The 15665-nt window shown below is 35.9% G+C and overlaps 1 protein-coding gene across 3 annotated transcripts in view; it reads right to left on the bottom strand.

The window, feature by feature from the left end:
* Positions 1-15665, bottom strand: part of WWP1 (WW domain containing E3 ubiquitin protein ligase 1) — a 59592-nt gene that overhangs the window by 19433 nt on the left and 24494 nt on the right. For 2 of the 3 annotated variants that reach the window (XM_066332986.1, XM_066333004.1), the window contains exons 3-8: positions 11726-11864; positions 9375-9499; positions 6545-6682; positions 6381-6447; positions 4158-4339; positions 1100-1451 (exon numbers count right to left, since the gene is read on the bottom strand). In XM_066332986.1, coding sequence (XP_066189083.1) covers positions 1100-1451; positions 4158-4339; positions 6381-6447; positions 6545-6682; positions 9375-9499; positions 11726-11864 — 1003 coding nt within the window. The remainder of the gene's footprint in view (positions 1-1099; positions 1452-4157; positions 4340-6380; positions 6448-6544; positions 6683-9374; positions 9500-11725; positions 11865-15665) is intronic. The other variant, XM_066332994.1, reaches the window with a different exon arrangement.

Below are 15665 nucleotides of genomic sequence, written 5' to 3'. Positions count from 1 at the left end.
AGAACCAAATAAAAATCCTACAGAAACATGATCAGGGGATGATGAAGAAATGCAATTGGCCATAGTGTGCACTATGCCTGGAACTCATTGCCCCCTCCTCAGTGGAAAAGCATGTAATTAATTAAAAAAAGAATGTGTGGAAAGAATTTGCACCTATAAGGACAAAGCATCTGAAAATTAAAAACTAAGAAACTCTTCCACAAATTATATACACTACTTCCATCTTTTCAAATGTTTGTTTTCCCGTTTATCTAACTGCAGAAACTCAAGTGAAGTGTCACTAATAACTTACTGAACCTTCTTCACAGGGAGCAGGTATAAGACAGGCTCTCTGAAAGATCAGCTACAATGACAAGGTATATACACTTTGGGTTAAGAAACAGTTTCTGTGATCAGAAAATACTAAAACAGTTATTGTTTACAATATTATGGAAATGTCAGTATTTCTAATTTGAACTGAAGGTATCTTTTCACCCCAACATGAAACCTTATGCAAAAAGTGTTAAGATCTATCTATCTATCTATCTATTTGAGCATGTACTGTACTTTCATTCAATGTCTAAGCACATTTTTGATTTTATATTTAAGACTACTAAAGCAATTTCTAAAAATCCAGTAACATTAAAACACTCTAGCTCTTCTTAGCAGATACCTACACACACATCAAATTTATTTTTAACTATAATATTATTGAACTCATTCTTACACAGCAGGCATTTGTAGACTAGTCTTACAAGCATTTGTAGACTAGTCATTTTCACTTCTTTGTGCTTTGGTCCCTACTACTAAGAAACAAAGAAAAATGAAATACAGCCCAAATAAGTTTGAAAATACCAAATGAAAAGCCTTTACATCTGTAACACCTTAGAGTTTGTCTGTTAAGATCACAATACCATCTCAGCAGATCAGTTATCAGTTGCTACTTTCTGGGACAAGAGTAGCCAGTTATAGCAGCAGTGCAAATCCCATTTTAGATCAAATAACCCCATCTCAGCCAGCTGACCTGCATTTGACAATCCCTGTATAGAACAAGCTTCTGTTTCTTTATGTGCACATTTAGATGACACAAAATGATAGCATCAAAAGCAAAACAACATACCCTGGTGGCAAAGGTTCTGTACTGGCAGTCCCAGGCTGCTGTCTTACAGGTTCTGCAGATGCACTTGGCGTGGAGGAGGATTCCCTTGGCTTTGCTGCATCAGCTGCTATGCTGTTTCGAGCATTAGGCTGAGCACAGTCTGTTGCAGCTGCAGGTTCTAGTCCAGCAGACACAACAGGTACTGAAGAAGTGTGGCTCTCAGAACAAGTAGTTGCTTCTGTTGCTGACTGAGGTTCTGCTGTATCATTAGTGCAATCTGCTGAAGACACAGGAGCTTCAACTGAACCCGTTGGAGCCTCAGAGACAGAGGAATTACCAGCTTCAGGTGCAGAGGCAGATGATTCACCATTAACTGAGAAATGGGAAATAACATTTGTGTATCAGAATCTGATGAGATTTACTTTTCAAATAACCAGCTTCCAGAGTAAATTACTTGAAAGAAAAAAATTAAGTTGCACCTGTATGCCATAGGCAGCACTGTTGTCTAAGACGACAAAAAGTCACAACACTTGCCTTCAGTTAAAACCTACAGATTGCAAGCCATTCTCTATAATTCCCTGCTAAGTTATTTCTTAGTTTATGCATGTCTTGGTTAACTCAATGTTACAGCTTACTCTAGTTTAGCAAGAGGCATCCATCTGCTTTCCACAAAATTGTATAGCCTTCTTTAAAATTCTGAACTTACACTGAAATTCAAAAAAGAGTCTTGATCAGTATGACATGAAAAAAATATTAAGAGATTACTTTATGAGATTTGGAAAATTAAGAGGCATTTCCTACCTATAATTTCTTTCGTTTTTCAGAGCTAGTTACAGAATCCTACAATTAACTCCATACCTGTGTGTGACTCGGAAAAGGAATCTCCCTCAAAAAGAGGGATTAAAATACAAAAACCATTAGTGGCTAACACAACTTACATAGTTCAATGACTGAAGAAAATTACTTTAGGATCACAAAGTAAATCAATTCTATCTTTTAAAGAACAATAAAAATGCAATCAAACTGAAGCAAGCACAATCTTTTAAAAGGTTTAAAGCAGGCATGGATTTAGCAGGCAAAGAGTGTTGAGAAGACTTTATTAGTCCCAAGCCCACTTGGCAAACAATACACCAATCATCTGCAGAGTTTAACAGAACAGTATCTCAACACATCAAGATCTTGTCTAACTTGGACAAGTGACATCAGGTACAGAGTCTGTAGGACATCCATTAAAAGTCAAGGCCCTATAAAAAGCAGCGCCAACATCATTCAGCACTTTCATTTTCTGTACCACTAATCAACATCACAGAGTGACAATTCTATTTATACTTAGTAGCTTGTACCTGTTTTAGAGTTGCAACAATTTTCTACAGGACTAAGGATAGGCAACACATGCTTCAAGCAATTTTCTTGCTTTACAGCATATTATCACCTTACCAAGCTAAGGACTGAAACTAATATAATTCTATATTCTTAACCTTATTGATTCACATTTGCAACATTTAATCCTACACTAGAGCATATATTTTAAAGAGTCCAATTGTTTAATTCTGTCATCAGAATTTAAATTAGCAAGTCAGTTTCTTTAAGGAATTATCACTGAACCATAGGAATTTTCTTGATTTGCATAATGATAAGCATGATTTTACAGGCAACAGAATTTTAAGTTCTATAAAGACACTAATTTTTGAACAAAACTCTTCCAAGGTAATACATCACTGCTTCCAGATGGCACAAAAGAAATTACCTACATTAAGACATATTAAGATTCTATATTGATTGAGCATGACAATTTAATCAAGTTTCCTCAAATTTCTGCTTGGACTAGCAACAACTTAACTTACACAAGAAAAGAGCAACCGAAATTTCAACTTCCATCACAAAAGAGTGAATAGGATTGCATAATAAAGTTAGAAGCAAAATAATGAACAGATCATCTGCTCTATTAGTAAGTTCATCTCCAAAACAGATGTATGAAACATTACATCAGCTGATTACTTCACCCATTATGCCTAAAACAGCAATTCTGGCAACATCACATAAAATTACAATCCTGCTACAGCACAATAGTAGGGAAAAAAATAGCGTCAAAAAATGCCAGAGATCTGTTTTCTGCCTTGCCTTAAAAACATCTTCACCCACTGGTAGAGTAGTTGATTACTTCTATAGCAATGCCTCAATACAAGCTCAGTGATGATTTCATCAATATTACCACTTGAACAAATGAATTATTTTTCAATTCAATCTACAATAGTAACAGATACAAAATGGCTCTGTCTTCTGCTGAAGAAAAAGGAAGCAATGCCTTAATAATATATATGCCCTCTAGCCTTGAGCTGAAAAGAGAGGGGAATCAAATTAAAGTTCTCCAAATACAGAAAAGCTTCAGAGAAGACCTAATTTAATTATTACTTTTTAAAGTTCATAACTGTTGCTGTTATCTTCCAACCATACCAACATTTTCCACTCTACTACAGCGGGTTTGACAATCTCTGTTCTACCATTTAGTAACAACTTGCCTATTTCTATTTACAGCTGTCTTTTCTCTGTGCTATCACTGTCAGCTCTCTCAAACAGCTGAGAAAGACAAAGGGCTTAGAAGGCACAGTCATTATTAGATGCCAGAGGAACAAAAATCAAAAACCTTTTTTTTTTCACTGAACTAAAAGTGAACTGTAGTCAGAATCAATGCTTTTGTGTTTAACAGGAAAATGAAATTCAGTATTTGCCACTACCTGTTTTTAAATGGAATTTTTGAAAAAAATTGAAGACACAGAAAGTCTACAACACATCTCAACTCAGAGTACAGCAGTCTGGGACAGAAAAATGGAAGATTTTGGATACTTTAATCTTTCTTCCTCAGAGAAAAGAACTTACAATAAAGTGTGATACTCAGTATACTTAAGAATGGGTCTACTGCAAAAAGAATTTACAGAAGTGGACACACAAGGTTATAAATTCAAGCCACATCCTTTTGGTACTTTTGAATTCCAACAAAATTTTATAGAAAAAGTAACTCGAGATACAACAAGGTAAAAAAGCCTCATGGAACACACTTCCATAACTCTCCCATTCTTACCAGTGCTGTTGACAGGCTGAGCTTCAAGTGGTTTTGGTACTGGTGTATTTTTGGGTCTGGCTGCAACATGATTAGGAGATGGTGTGCTATCTCCATTAACAGCTTCTACACAGAATGTATCCTGTATTACAGAGTTGGAAGGTACTTGATTGTCTATCCCATTAGAAATGTCACAAGCAGATCTTGGTAAAAATAAAAGATGATTTTAGGTTACTAGAAGCAACATGTTAAACAGTTATGCAACTGAACTAAATGCTACACTAAACCATGCTCTAGAAATAAATAAAGAAATGGTGGTAAATTCACAACTGTTTATAGCATGGTGTTTGCAGCCTAGATAATTGTTTCGGTCTCGCACTTGATTTTTAAGAAAAAGGCAATAATTGGTTTTGAGGATTTCAGATACTTAAACAGGTAAGAATTTCCCTTTTCACTTTCTCTTTTACTTTAATATTAGAATTTAATTGAACAGACTGTAGCACCTGCTGCATCTTCTAAAACAACCTTAGGGACCCTTCCAAGATGCAACTATGAGCAGGAAAACTTTTTCTTGCATTAAGCAAGACGAAGAACTGCTTTTGGAGTCATATCACTAAAAATATGATAATATAAGAAAGCAATAAAATTCTCCCTCAGTAAAAGGAAAGTAAGATCAGCTTCTCTGTGCATTGGCAGGATGGGACATTGTGAGGACAAATGCACACTGGCAGCTCTGTGTTTACAAGGCCACATGGAAATTAATGCACTTTAAGGGCTTGTGAATGGAAAGTTTTGTTCAGTTACAGTAGTACACAGGGGTTTTTTTACTTAAATTTCTTTCAGAATGCTTAAAGCCATCCACCAGAGACACATATTTTGAAAACTACACTCAATGTCAATTCCATATCATCACAAGGAGTAGAGGTGAAATACTGGAATTATACAGGTGGCAAAAAATGTGAGAACAGTTACAAGTCCAACTTTGTGGAATAAGAAGGGAAGAAGCAGTATTTCCATGCTACCTTACCCAACTCCAAAGCAGAAGTATGAACAGAGAATTGAAGTATTATCCCTTTTCAACTTTAGACTACAAACTAAATTTACTTCCAAAAGACATGTAGAGAAGCTACCTTAAAATTTTTCTTCATCTCTTAATTTTAAAACTGTAAATCAAAATTGCTAGGCAGTTGTGTAAATTAAATTAAAATATCAACACCAAGAGGAGGATCCCAGTAAGATATACTATCTCCAGCAACAATAGCTGAATGAAAATAAATTATTGTTACTACTGCTTCAAAATGGTATGCAGATATGTTTCAAATAACTTTTAGCAGTCCCAAAATTTTATAATGAAAACAAAAGCAGAAGCAACATTTTTTTCTCACTCCTTCATCTTGAGCATCCATCAGGGAAGAGAGAGACAAACATCCCTAAATTAAAAAAGTAATCAAGCCAAGAATACAAGTACAAATGTGTCCCTGTCACTCAAATGCATAGCAGCTGGATGTTTTTTCATCCCAGTTAGTGTCAATAACTTAAACAGAAATGGGTTCACACAAGGTAACCAAGCAGATCAGTAACACTGAATTGATCTGAGTTGACCTGCTTGTCTTAAAAGAGATGAGGGTGCAAAAAAATCTACTCCTCCTTTTCTACAAGCCAGTCCTTCCTTGAGCAGGTTATAATGGTAGAGAAGCCAAGAATGAAGCTCTTAATTGGTCAGAATGTCTTTTTCTTGCCACTTCAGGAGGAAACAGGCCTTGGCCTCAGTGTTACAAATACTGCTTGTGAAACTCAATACAAGTCTCTTAAGTTCCTGATCATGACCTTAAAAAGGCTGAGGAGGAAGCAATTCAGACTTTTTTTTCCTTTTCCTTCCCTTCAGGTGCTACATTGCAAGAAGCTGGTGGACATTAATAGAAATGGTTCTTAACCAGCAAAAGAAAATAAATTGAATAAGTACATAAAAATACACTGAGCCACTGCTCCCCTAATTTCTGCTGCAGCATTTTATAGATTTCCAGTCAGCTGAACTAGATTATGTAATTATCAAACAAATAATGTTTCTAAAACCTGTTGCAATATAACTGAGACCTCAGCAGCTGGAATCTCTCTTCAAAACCATTAAAACAAACAAACAACCCCCCCCCCCAAAAAAACACCAAAACACAAAGAACCCAAACATTTTAACTAATAAATTTGCTAATACTTCATGTCACATAAAACATAAAAATAAATTCCAACCTGGATGAACTTCTTGCTGAAGCATCTGTGCTTTCATGTACAGCCTCGCCATTTTGCTGAACTTCTACTGAACAGTGAGAAACAAATTCAACAGAAATATTCTATTATATCTGTTTTAAATCTTAATCCAAATATTATCATCTGACTTAATTATTTTAACTTACTGGTTGCTGATGAACTGAGATTTGTAAGAGATTCTTGTTCAACAACCAAACCATCTAGCACAACTGTCAGTTCACCTGTTTGCACCATGCCACTCTTGTTTTCCAAAGAGAGTTTCAACTGTTCTTTCACCTTCTCCACTAAAATAGAGTTGGGGTGGGTAGAGGATGAGAAGAAAAGAAGGAGTAAAGGAAAAATTAAATTCTAAATAATATTAAGATATCTTCAACACACAAATGTGATACAAACATTTAGTTCTATAAAACTGAACAACAGCGATATTCAAATTAAAGCAGAAATCACTATGGAGCTGTATATATTTACACCTGCTGTGTGTAAATGCACATTTTATTTTTTTTAAAAACTGTGTATTTACATGGTATATTCTATAGGTATGCCAAAGAATCCATGTGGATTCAATACTTTGTTGTTAATGACTTCCCAGGTTTGCCATTTCCATTATGCCCTTTGGAAATCATACACTATTTACATAACATGTGATGGCTTTAAAGTCAAACAACTTCTGAACCACACTTAAAATTATTAAAAGTCACTGGGAACCTTATTCTAAAAGACCACTGAAAAAAAAATCTCTTTGAAGAAGAAGTAAAGACTGAATAGAGTCTTCCCTCAATTTTAAAACTATTTTTAGCAAATTCTTACTAGCATTTTCATAGATTGCAACTGCAAGGAATAAACAGTAAGAGAGGATGCCTTAGGTAACCAAAAGTTAAATCCAAAGATATTTTCACTGAAAGAAAACTTGAGATAACCAATGGTGCAGTAGAAAAATTCAATCTGACTGACAAGCAATACACAAATTTGTAGAGAGGCATATATAATCCAGAGGTAAAACATGCTGGGGATGCTATGTAATTCTCTCCAAATCAATTATTATGAGTCCAACAGTTAAAGCTACATGTCTTAAATCCAAATATAGTCTGCTAGGAATTCACATTGATCAAGTTACAATGGTTAAGACCTTTTAATATTTGTGCTCTCACATTAAAAGATTAGTTTTTAAAGACATGCCATCATATTTTCCTCCATATGACAGCATTCCAAGTTAAATTTAAACTGAGTACTTCTATGCATTAAACTAGCATTTTCATTTCTTTTTCATTCTTAGCATGCATCATAAGTGAAGAATAAAAATGAAAACACAGGAGTCTGGCATAACCTACTGCCAGATACCCCCAAGCTATTACTTGAAAGAGCAGGTTTGACAGTGTAGTTGGACAGCAGTCACCAGCAGACCAGCAGACACACACTGCTGTGCTACAATGGATTTTAAAGGACTTTAAATCTCTGCAGCAAGCACAAAGCTCCTAAATCCACAGGATTACTGATTTAGCAACAGACATTTTGGAAAAAAGTACTATCTCAAAGAAGAGAAGAAACTAACCTACCACTGAATTGTTTAATTACCACATTAGTAATTTTTTGCAAAGGGTGGTTGGTTTAACTTCTGCTATTTTAACAGGTTATCCTCCTAAACCAGATTAACTGCTGGCTGTAGCTCAATTGAGCTGGCAAGAAAACTTTGAGATGTGTGGGCAGCAATTTAATACTCATGGTGTTTAGCAGAAAAAGTAACCAAGTTAATTCCAAATATCTGCATTTAGAGGACTTCCCATTCTATATTCACCAGCAAAGAGCCATTCAAGTGCTGCATTTCAGTATCAAGAACTAAATGAAGGATACCAATCAGATTTTGCTACCAGTGAGTTCTTAGAAAATCCAGTACACTTCTAACTACTGACTTGCCCAAATAAGAAACATTGCACATAAGTTACTTTAGGTGCAATGTACAGAAAACTCAGTCAACCATTCCCTGAAAGAATTTGTCAAGTTGTTAGATCCTACCTCCTACCTCCCCTGCATCTGCAGTAATAAAATGTTAACTATTTTTTTAGAAATTATTAAAATGTTAATTAACTTTTTGTGGCTAACATTATTGCAACCCAGTTTCTTCTGATACGGTTTTCTTACGTAAAAAGAAAATTTTCTGCTTAACTATGAAATTTACTGCTAAATCATTATAATACTGTTGAAGAAATCCCACTTGATTTTTGATTCTGCTTCAATTTTCTGTAAGAATCAGAAAAACTACTAACTTTTTTTTTGACTCTCCTTTCCCCCCACCTTTCTAAACAGTCACCTCAGGTTTATAAAAAATAACTTGTGAGAAAGGTTAAGATTGGTTTAGCTGAAATTCTACTGCTACTCTGGAGTGGAATTTAAAGTCTGGATTCACCATCTTGTACTAAAGAAAAAATAATTTGAGAAGTAAATTAGATAGATTCTATTAAAAATATTAGAAATATTAGAAATTACATGGAACAATCAATCTTTAATGTACGAAAAGGAAGATCACAATTGTTTCAATAATCATATGTTTTCTATTGCACTCTGGGCAGCTAAATGATGAGGGACAAATATCCAGCCTTTCTATTAGTGACTCCAGAGAAGGAAAACATGAAAAATTACATGGTTTTTCTGAAAGTTAATTTTTTTTGTTAGCAAAGCTAAAACAGATCTTCTATCAAATTAGTAACTAGTCTGCTACAAAATGTTGTGTTTAATCACTTCTGCTTTTACTTAGTTTTCAGCAATTAATACTCTACTGTTTGTTTCAAAAGTATTATATCTCATTGTTACATTTAAAATGCTCTCAATTGCACAGATATCTCTAAAAGAAACAAGTAAAGATATCAACTGAAAGTCAGTTGTAATTATTACACATATAGTTAGTAGTCTGTTTGCCAGTTTGATATATAGATTAGTAATAATAATTTTACTTTATTCAAAATATTATTCATGATAACTTACATTTTCTATTGTGTACTTCCAAAGCTTGTCTCAAGTCTACAGTGGCTCTTCCTAATAAAGTATCTGCTTTTAAAGTGTGATGGCTCCACACTCTAAATTCCAGCGTGGTCTGTGGAGTCACATGCCTGCATACAAAATACATTTTAAAAAATATATATACAGATTTTTAATAATTCAATCTTGTTATCAGGAGTATTTGAACTTTATTCACTTTCTCATTGCATTTCTCGATAATAATATAGCGAAATTTTGTATTGCAAGGGAAAATTTTTAACTAAGAACTGCAAACACTATGATATTTACACTTGGGATCAAACTTAAAGTGCATTACTATGATAGTATAAGGAATTTGAGAAGTGTCAGAATAACCTACACTCAGATCACATCTCAGTTATATAAAACACATCTTTATTTATGAAAGGCTTATTTCCCCTATTCCTGCAGAGTTCTAGCTAAAAACTTACATTATCAAATGTGGAGAAAAAGATGGGAAGTATATTTGTCTGTCGCTGAAAAGAAAAATCCTAAATATTTTTTACAAAGGAAAAAGCAACAAAGCATCTATTTGTAAGCAAAAGAACCTGCACAACAGGTTATCAGCCTACCATGGAGATGTTGTTAAACATTTCTTGTGAATCCACAAATATATATAAAACCATAAGGCATACTCACAGAAATTAGAGGGGGAAAAATCAAAAGATGAAGCTAAAGTAAAAACTGGAGGGAAGTAGAAAGGTAAAGGACCCAGTTGCAGTAATATTATGACAAGCTTTGGCATTGATCTCTCCCCTGCTCAAGCTATGCTACATCCTGGAGAGTCAGTTTTGCAATACAAGGTCTAGTCCTGCAAAGGTGCCCTTGGCTGTGAAAAATGGGAGTAGAAGTACTTCATTGCAAAAAGTCAAAGGCCACATATCCGTCAGTATTGACCTAATATACACAGAAAGTTATATCAGCAATGATAAAAATAATAATAAAAACAAGCCCCACTCTGCCAACAACAGGACTAGCTCTACAGTCACTTGAACATGTTGGACAAGGTGGACCATTTTTGCTGAAACATAAGCAAATATATTTTCGCATTTTGAACAGGCTGCCCTCTAAGGGAGGTCCTAGTAAAAGAGCAGCTCAACAAAGTGAAGGAAAAAATCCCCAACGCCTACACACACAAATACATTGCAGACCCATAGAAGTGAGGGGAATTTGGGAACTCAGAGAGTTCACTTAACTTCAAATACCATCCCAATAGCCAGAGGAAGCCAGAATACCTTAAAAATAGATATAAAGGTAAGACCCTAAGTAAGCAATACTCATTATTAAATGAGTCTTCCTTTACTATGCATTGCAATTTACCAAATTTCTATCAGAGCACCAAATCCAGCCAAATCAAACCTGCTGTCTCAAGAGAAACTCAGGTCCTACATACTGATAGCTCTGTACTTGCTCTAGTTCTTGATCCTGAAAATCATCTTCAGGTCCAAGACTACGTTATTCTCTTTTGCAACATTGCAAAAGGCTGAGAAGTTCACTAAACCTGAAATGCCAAGAAATGAGACACAGGAATACCTACTTGCTTTAGACCAGATCTGGAGTAAGTAAGTGCTCCCAAGCAAAGAGTTCCCCAAAGATGTACCACTCCCCACTCTCCAGCACTCTTACTGGAATCTAGCATGGCTCCTACTGCTAACAAAGCTGGCTGCTGCACACAGACAAGTCAGATGCTGTGAAATGTACTGGCCCAGGCTCAATGCCACTTGATAGGAGCTATGCTGCTTCCAAACCCAAGTCTGAACCAATACAATCTTGCCTGTGAATAAAGCATTCTAACCAAGTGCAAGATTGACAGTTCACAGAGTCCTGTTCAGGTATATCGACACTCCTAGCATAGTTAAACCAAACTAAACCACAAGAAGATTAAAATGGTCAAATATCAGGGTAAGTTGCAAGGTAACTTTGCAGTCTTTGTGCATATCCATTCACTGGAAAATTCAAAGGAAGAAATGACCTCCCTCATAATTATTACTTATCCAGTTGAGACTTTTTTCCTTCTAAAGTTGAGAATGACATGGTTACAATTAATAAGTCTTTCTAGAAACATGTGCCTAACACAGTGCTAACAATTATCAAGACGGTATAATGTACAGCCACTGTATGCAAGCAACACACTCCGTAGGAAAAAAATACTCTCAAAACATTTTAAAGATCAAAAAAAAAATCATTTGAGATAAATACCAACTTATGTCTGCATTTAGACATCAACAGCCAAACTATGTAGGCAGCCAAGCTTAGTAAATATTTGCCTGCAATGTCTGGCTAATAAATAATACCAAACAACCAAAAAATCTACTTACACTGTCAGCTGCTCATCCCATTTGGGATTTGAAGAACTACTTGATTTTGCTGTTTTCTTAATTTCTCCATCTGCAGTTATTTCCGTGTAGAAAGTTGTTCCAAACCAATTCTTTCTCCGTTTCAGTTTGGCACTAGAAACTAATAAAATACATTGCGCTTTATCTATGACAACATACTGTTGCTGACAATCAGAAAATGTGCTGCCTACACATTGTATGAAGTACTTTGCAAGGCAACATTTTTCCTCACCTCCTCTATTTCTGCTGAACAGAAAGAAGTCAATGCAAAAATGTTAGGTTTTATTTTCAAAAGCTACTTTGTCAGACAGGTGAAACCAAGGGTCACATCCTCTTTTCCCCACATACTGGAAGGACTGGTTGTAGAGATAGCACAATTATTTTAGAAATAAACACTGGAAATAATGTAGGTTATCTTCTCATTGTTCTCCCTATTCTTCACTTAACTGAAAAATGTGTAAGCACATCTGATGCTGTATCTGAGGGATTATCAGACCAACTTTATTTTTCAGTTATATATTTTTTATATATACTTATAAATATTTAGTTATATACATTTAGCTATATATACTTAGTTACATATGTTATGAAAGTCGATGCAGTTCACACCTATTCCAAAATGTCCCTGTATAGCAAAGCCTGCATACAGAGCTTCATTTCTTTGCCTGTATTACTGCATGGTTGAATTGGTGGGTTTACACATCAGTCAGTCAAAATTAAGAAACAGACTCTTAGATTTCCCCTATTTAAACAGTTCTGCAGATGAATTCAAAGCTTTCAGGTAAATATTCAAAACTTTAAAAACACCACTGATCAAAGAAGCTATTTTCACCTCCAAATCACTGGTAAGTTCCTCTGTGCTCCTGAACATATATCTGTTCTCCCTCTTCCATGCCCAGCTGAGGAAGTCACTATAAAAACCAACAGCAGCCTAACTGCCAGGATTTTAAATTCTATTTCAGGCAGATGGTGTCTTGAAAAGACCACAAGAATGGACTCTCAACTATATTTACCTGCTGGCTGTGCCTTCTTTCTAATTCCTCCCTTGCTTCAGCATGATTCTTGTTCTCTCCACTTGCAAACTAAAACAAGGCTGAATATTTTCAGCCATTTGGAAATAGTTCTTCCCTGTTCCTTTCCTCCATGGTACTTGCTAAATCAACTTGGAAGTTTACTAAACTGTAAGGGAGACATATTTCTGGACTGCAGTATTCTGAGACATATTACATTAGTCATTTAAAAGTTAGTGGGATGCAACCATCCAAGATTCTAAAGGCACTAGCCATGGACTTTGACTTGGTTTCAAATTAAAGGTGCAAATTTAATTCCCTCACATTTGGAAAGTCCAGTCCCAGTAATGCATCACGGGTCATAAAAGAGAACTACAGCCCTGATAATGATGAAATTTGGAATGTAGAAAACTAAAACTGTAATTCTACACACAAGTCATATTTTTTCCTCTGAAATCATGATATATTTTTAGGCTTCGATAACTTCAACTTCTTCCACATTTTCCTCCACAATTTGCTATCCAAAGGAAAATACAACATTTATTAAAACACAGATATTTAGTATATGATATTCAAGCTTCCTTTTCATTTCCCTTCTTTCATCTGATTATGTTTCAAGTGAGTAAGTTTTGAGTCCCCAAACATAAAATGAGACCATCATCATCTTTTGGTTAGGACATCTCATAAAAAAAAGATGAGTAAGTAATAATACCAGATAGACACCCAAAAGAACTAGCAGGACAAAAATCTCACCAAGAATATTTTAACAAATACTGCTGGCAAAGTATGTCTACAAAATGCTCTATCTGTCCAAATCCAAACTAGTCACCACTCCATATGAATTCCTTGTTTGCGAAATGAGTCTATGATATTTGCTGCCTTTATTAATGTGCTTTTTAAGTATATTTCTTGAAATATAAGTCTAGCTTCTACAGCACAAAACTGCACATAAATATGCAGTGTAGGCCAGCAGTGCTACAGTCCCACACTCCTCTGTCTCCCACTACTTTCCCTATGATACTGCTACTGGCATTAATTCCTGTGATCATGCAATAACGACTAGGTTTAGAGAACTAAACCTTCAGAAAACTAATCACAAATATTGTAAAAACTTCTTCCCATTTGAGCAATGACCCAGATTTCTTGGAGTCAAAGGAAGTCCCAGTACCAGAAAAATACAAGACTATTTACATACAGAGCAGCTCAGTAAAGGATAAAAAATTAACATTTCTGTATACACAGATCTGAAATTAAGGGTCATTTGTATAAGTCAGTTTACATACACATTCAATCAGTTGTATATACATTCAATCTACACGTGGCTCCATCTCTGCTGTTAGTTATTGCCAGTTTTGATGAATCATCACATTGAGTAATGTGCTCCCTTACATAACGTTAATCACTTTTGAGGTTCCTCTCTTATCTAATTCCATAAAATATCCATTTGGGGGACACTTCAACAATAAATTTTTTCTCAGATAACCTGGTTATCTTTGGATCACCCAGAAAAATGCATCTTTCTTTTGACGCAGCCTTTATTAAGACAATAATGTCTTACTCATGTCTTACTTATTAAGACAATAATATCTTACTCATGTTTTTCCCATATTTTGTTCAGGATAGCTTTAATATATTCTTGGCCATGCATCCATCTTTACTTCAGCATTACCAGATTTCTCAAAATCCCTGGAAAGTTCAATTTCATTATCAATGGTAAAATAATAATTATACACATAAATACACATATATTTATCTATGGTAGGTGTACTTATGCACAGTATCCTATTTACATGGTGGTAACACTTTCACTTTGAACTGCTGTAACACTGCCACAATTAGCTATCAAGCTTGTTTTCTTAGATGCGCTTTGCTTATCTTCCGACTACAAGGAAGTCTCAGTTCTGCTCTGCCATCCCACAGACAGAGTAGCTAAGTTGATTGACAACAATTGTCACATCTTTGACCACTTCTTCTCCATCAGTAGCAAAATGCATCATCTACTTGGCCTGTTCAATATCTATTAAAAAGTGCCCCCAGCACAATCAAAAATTTCCAGGACTCTTTGTAGCCTACTGTGTTTCCCTGCCACGGATACTGGGATGGCTGATTTCTGCCTCAAACTATGAGAATTAGCAGAGCAAAAGAAAAAAAAGTAAACAGTCACAAGAGACAACAGGATAAATTGTAACTGGATAGAAGGAAAAACATTCAAAGTTATTTCAGCTGGTAGATGGGGTCCGCCGCTTGGACACAACCACCCCCAAAAGATGTCTCGCTAAAGACAGCTTCTTGGGGGGTCAGGCGCTCCTCAGCTGGCAGAGGGGCTTCTCACCTGGCAGCCAGAGCAGTGACTTTTCAGCTCAGTGATTTCAGCTCCTTGCCCTTGTGAGTTTGCCCCTCTTTTAGCCAGCCATGGCGAGAGAGAGAAAGGTCTCCTGTGGAATTTCCGCAGGTGGTAACTTTATTGCAAAGGTAACAGTGAAAGGCTCCAGGGACAAGGAACCTCTGCCGACCAGAGGAAACCCAGGGGTTTTTATGGGACACCAGGGTGGGAGGAAAAGGGTACAGAACCAATCAATTGTAACAGATCTGCATAAGTTCGCGAGGGGCCTTGTGGGTCTACGGACAGGTCGCCGTGACTAGGTTTGTCTTTGTCTTAGGGGCTCTGGGTGAAGTTGCAAAATTCTTTCTTAACTCCTCAGCTTGGCTCCCCTCCAGGGCAAAGCAGCTGGGGCTCCACCCACCCCCACACAAAGTGACAAGACTTAGCACAAGGAAAGCTGGTAATCTACAGCCTTTGAGATACTGAAAATTCAACTCGACAACATAGTGAGCAATTTGATCCAACCTGAAAGGTAGCCCTGCCTTCATCAGAAGAGCGGACTAGGGAATCACCAAAAGTCCCTTCCAGT

The sequence above is a fragment of the Sylvia atricapilla genome, chromosome 1 (genome assembly GCF_009819655.1).
Source record: "Sylvia atricapilla isolate bSylAtr1 chromosome 1, bSylAtr1.pri, whole genome shotgun sequence".
Classification (NCBI taxonomy): Eukaryota; Metazoa; Chordata; class Aves; order Passeriformes; family Sylviidae; genus Sylvia; species Sylvia atricapilla.
Note: the sequence above shows the minus strand (reverse complement) of the source record. Positions and strands in the feature narration are given on the sequence as shown.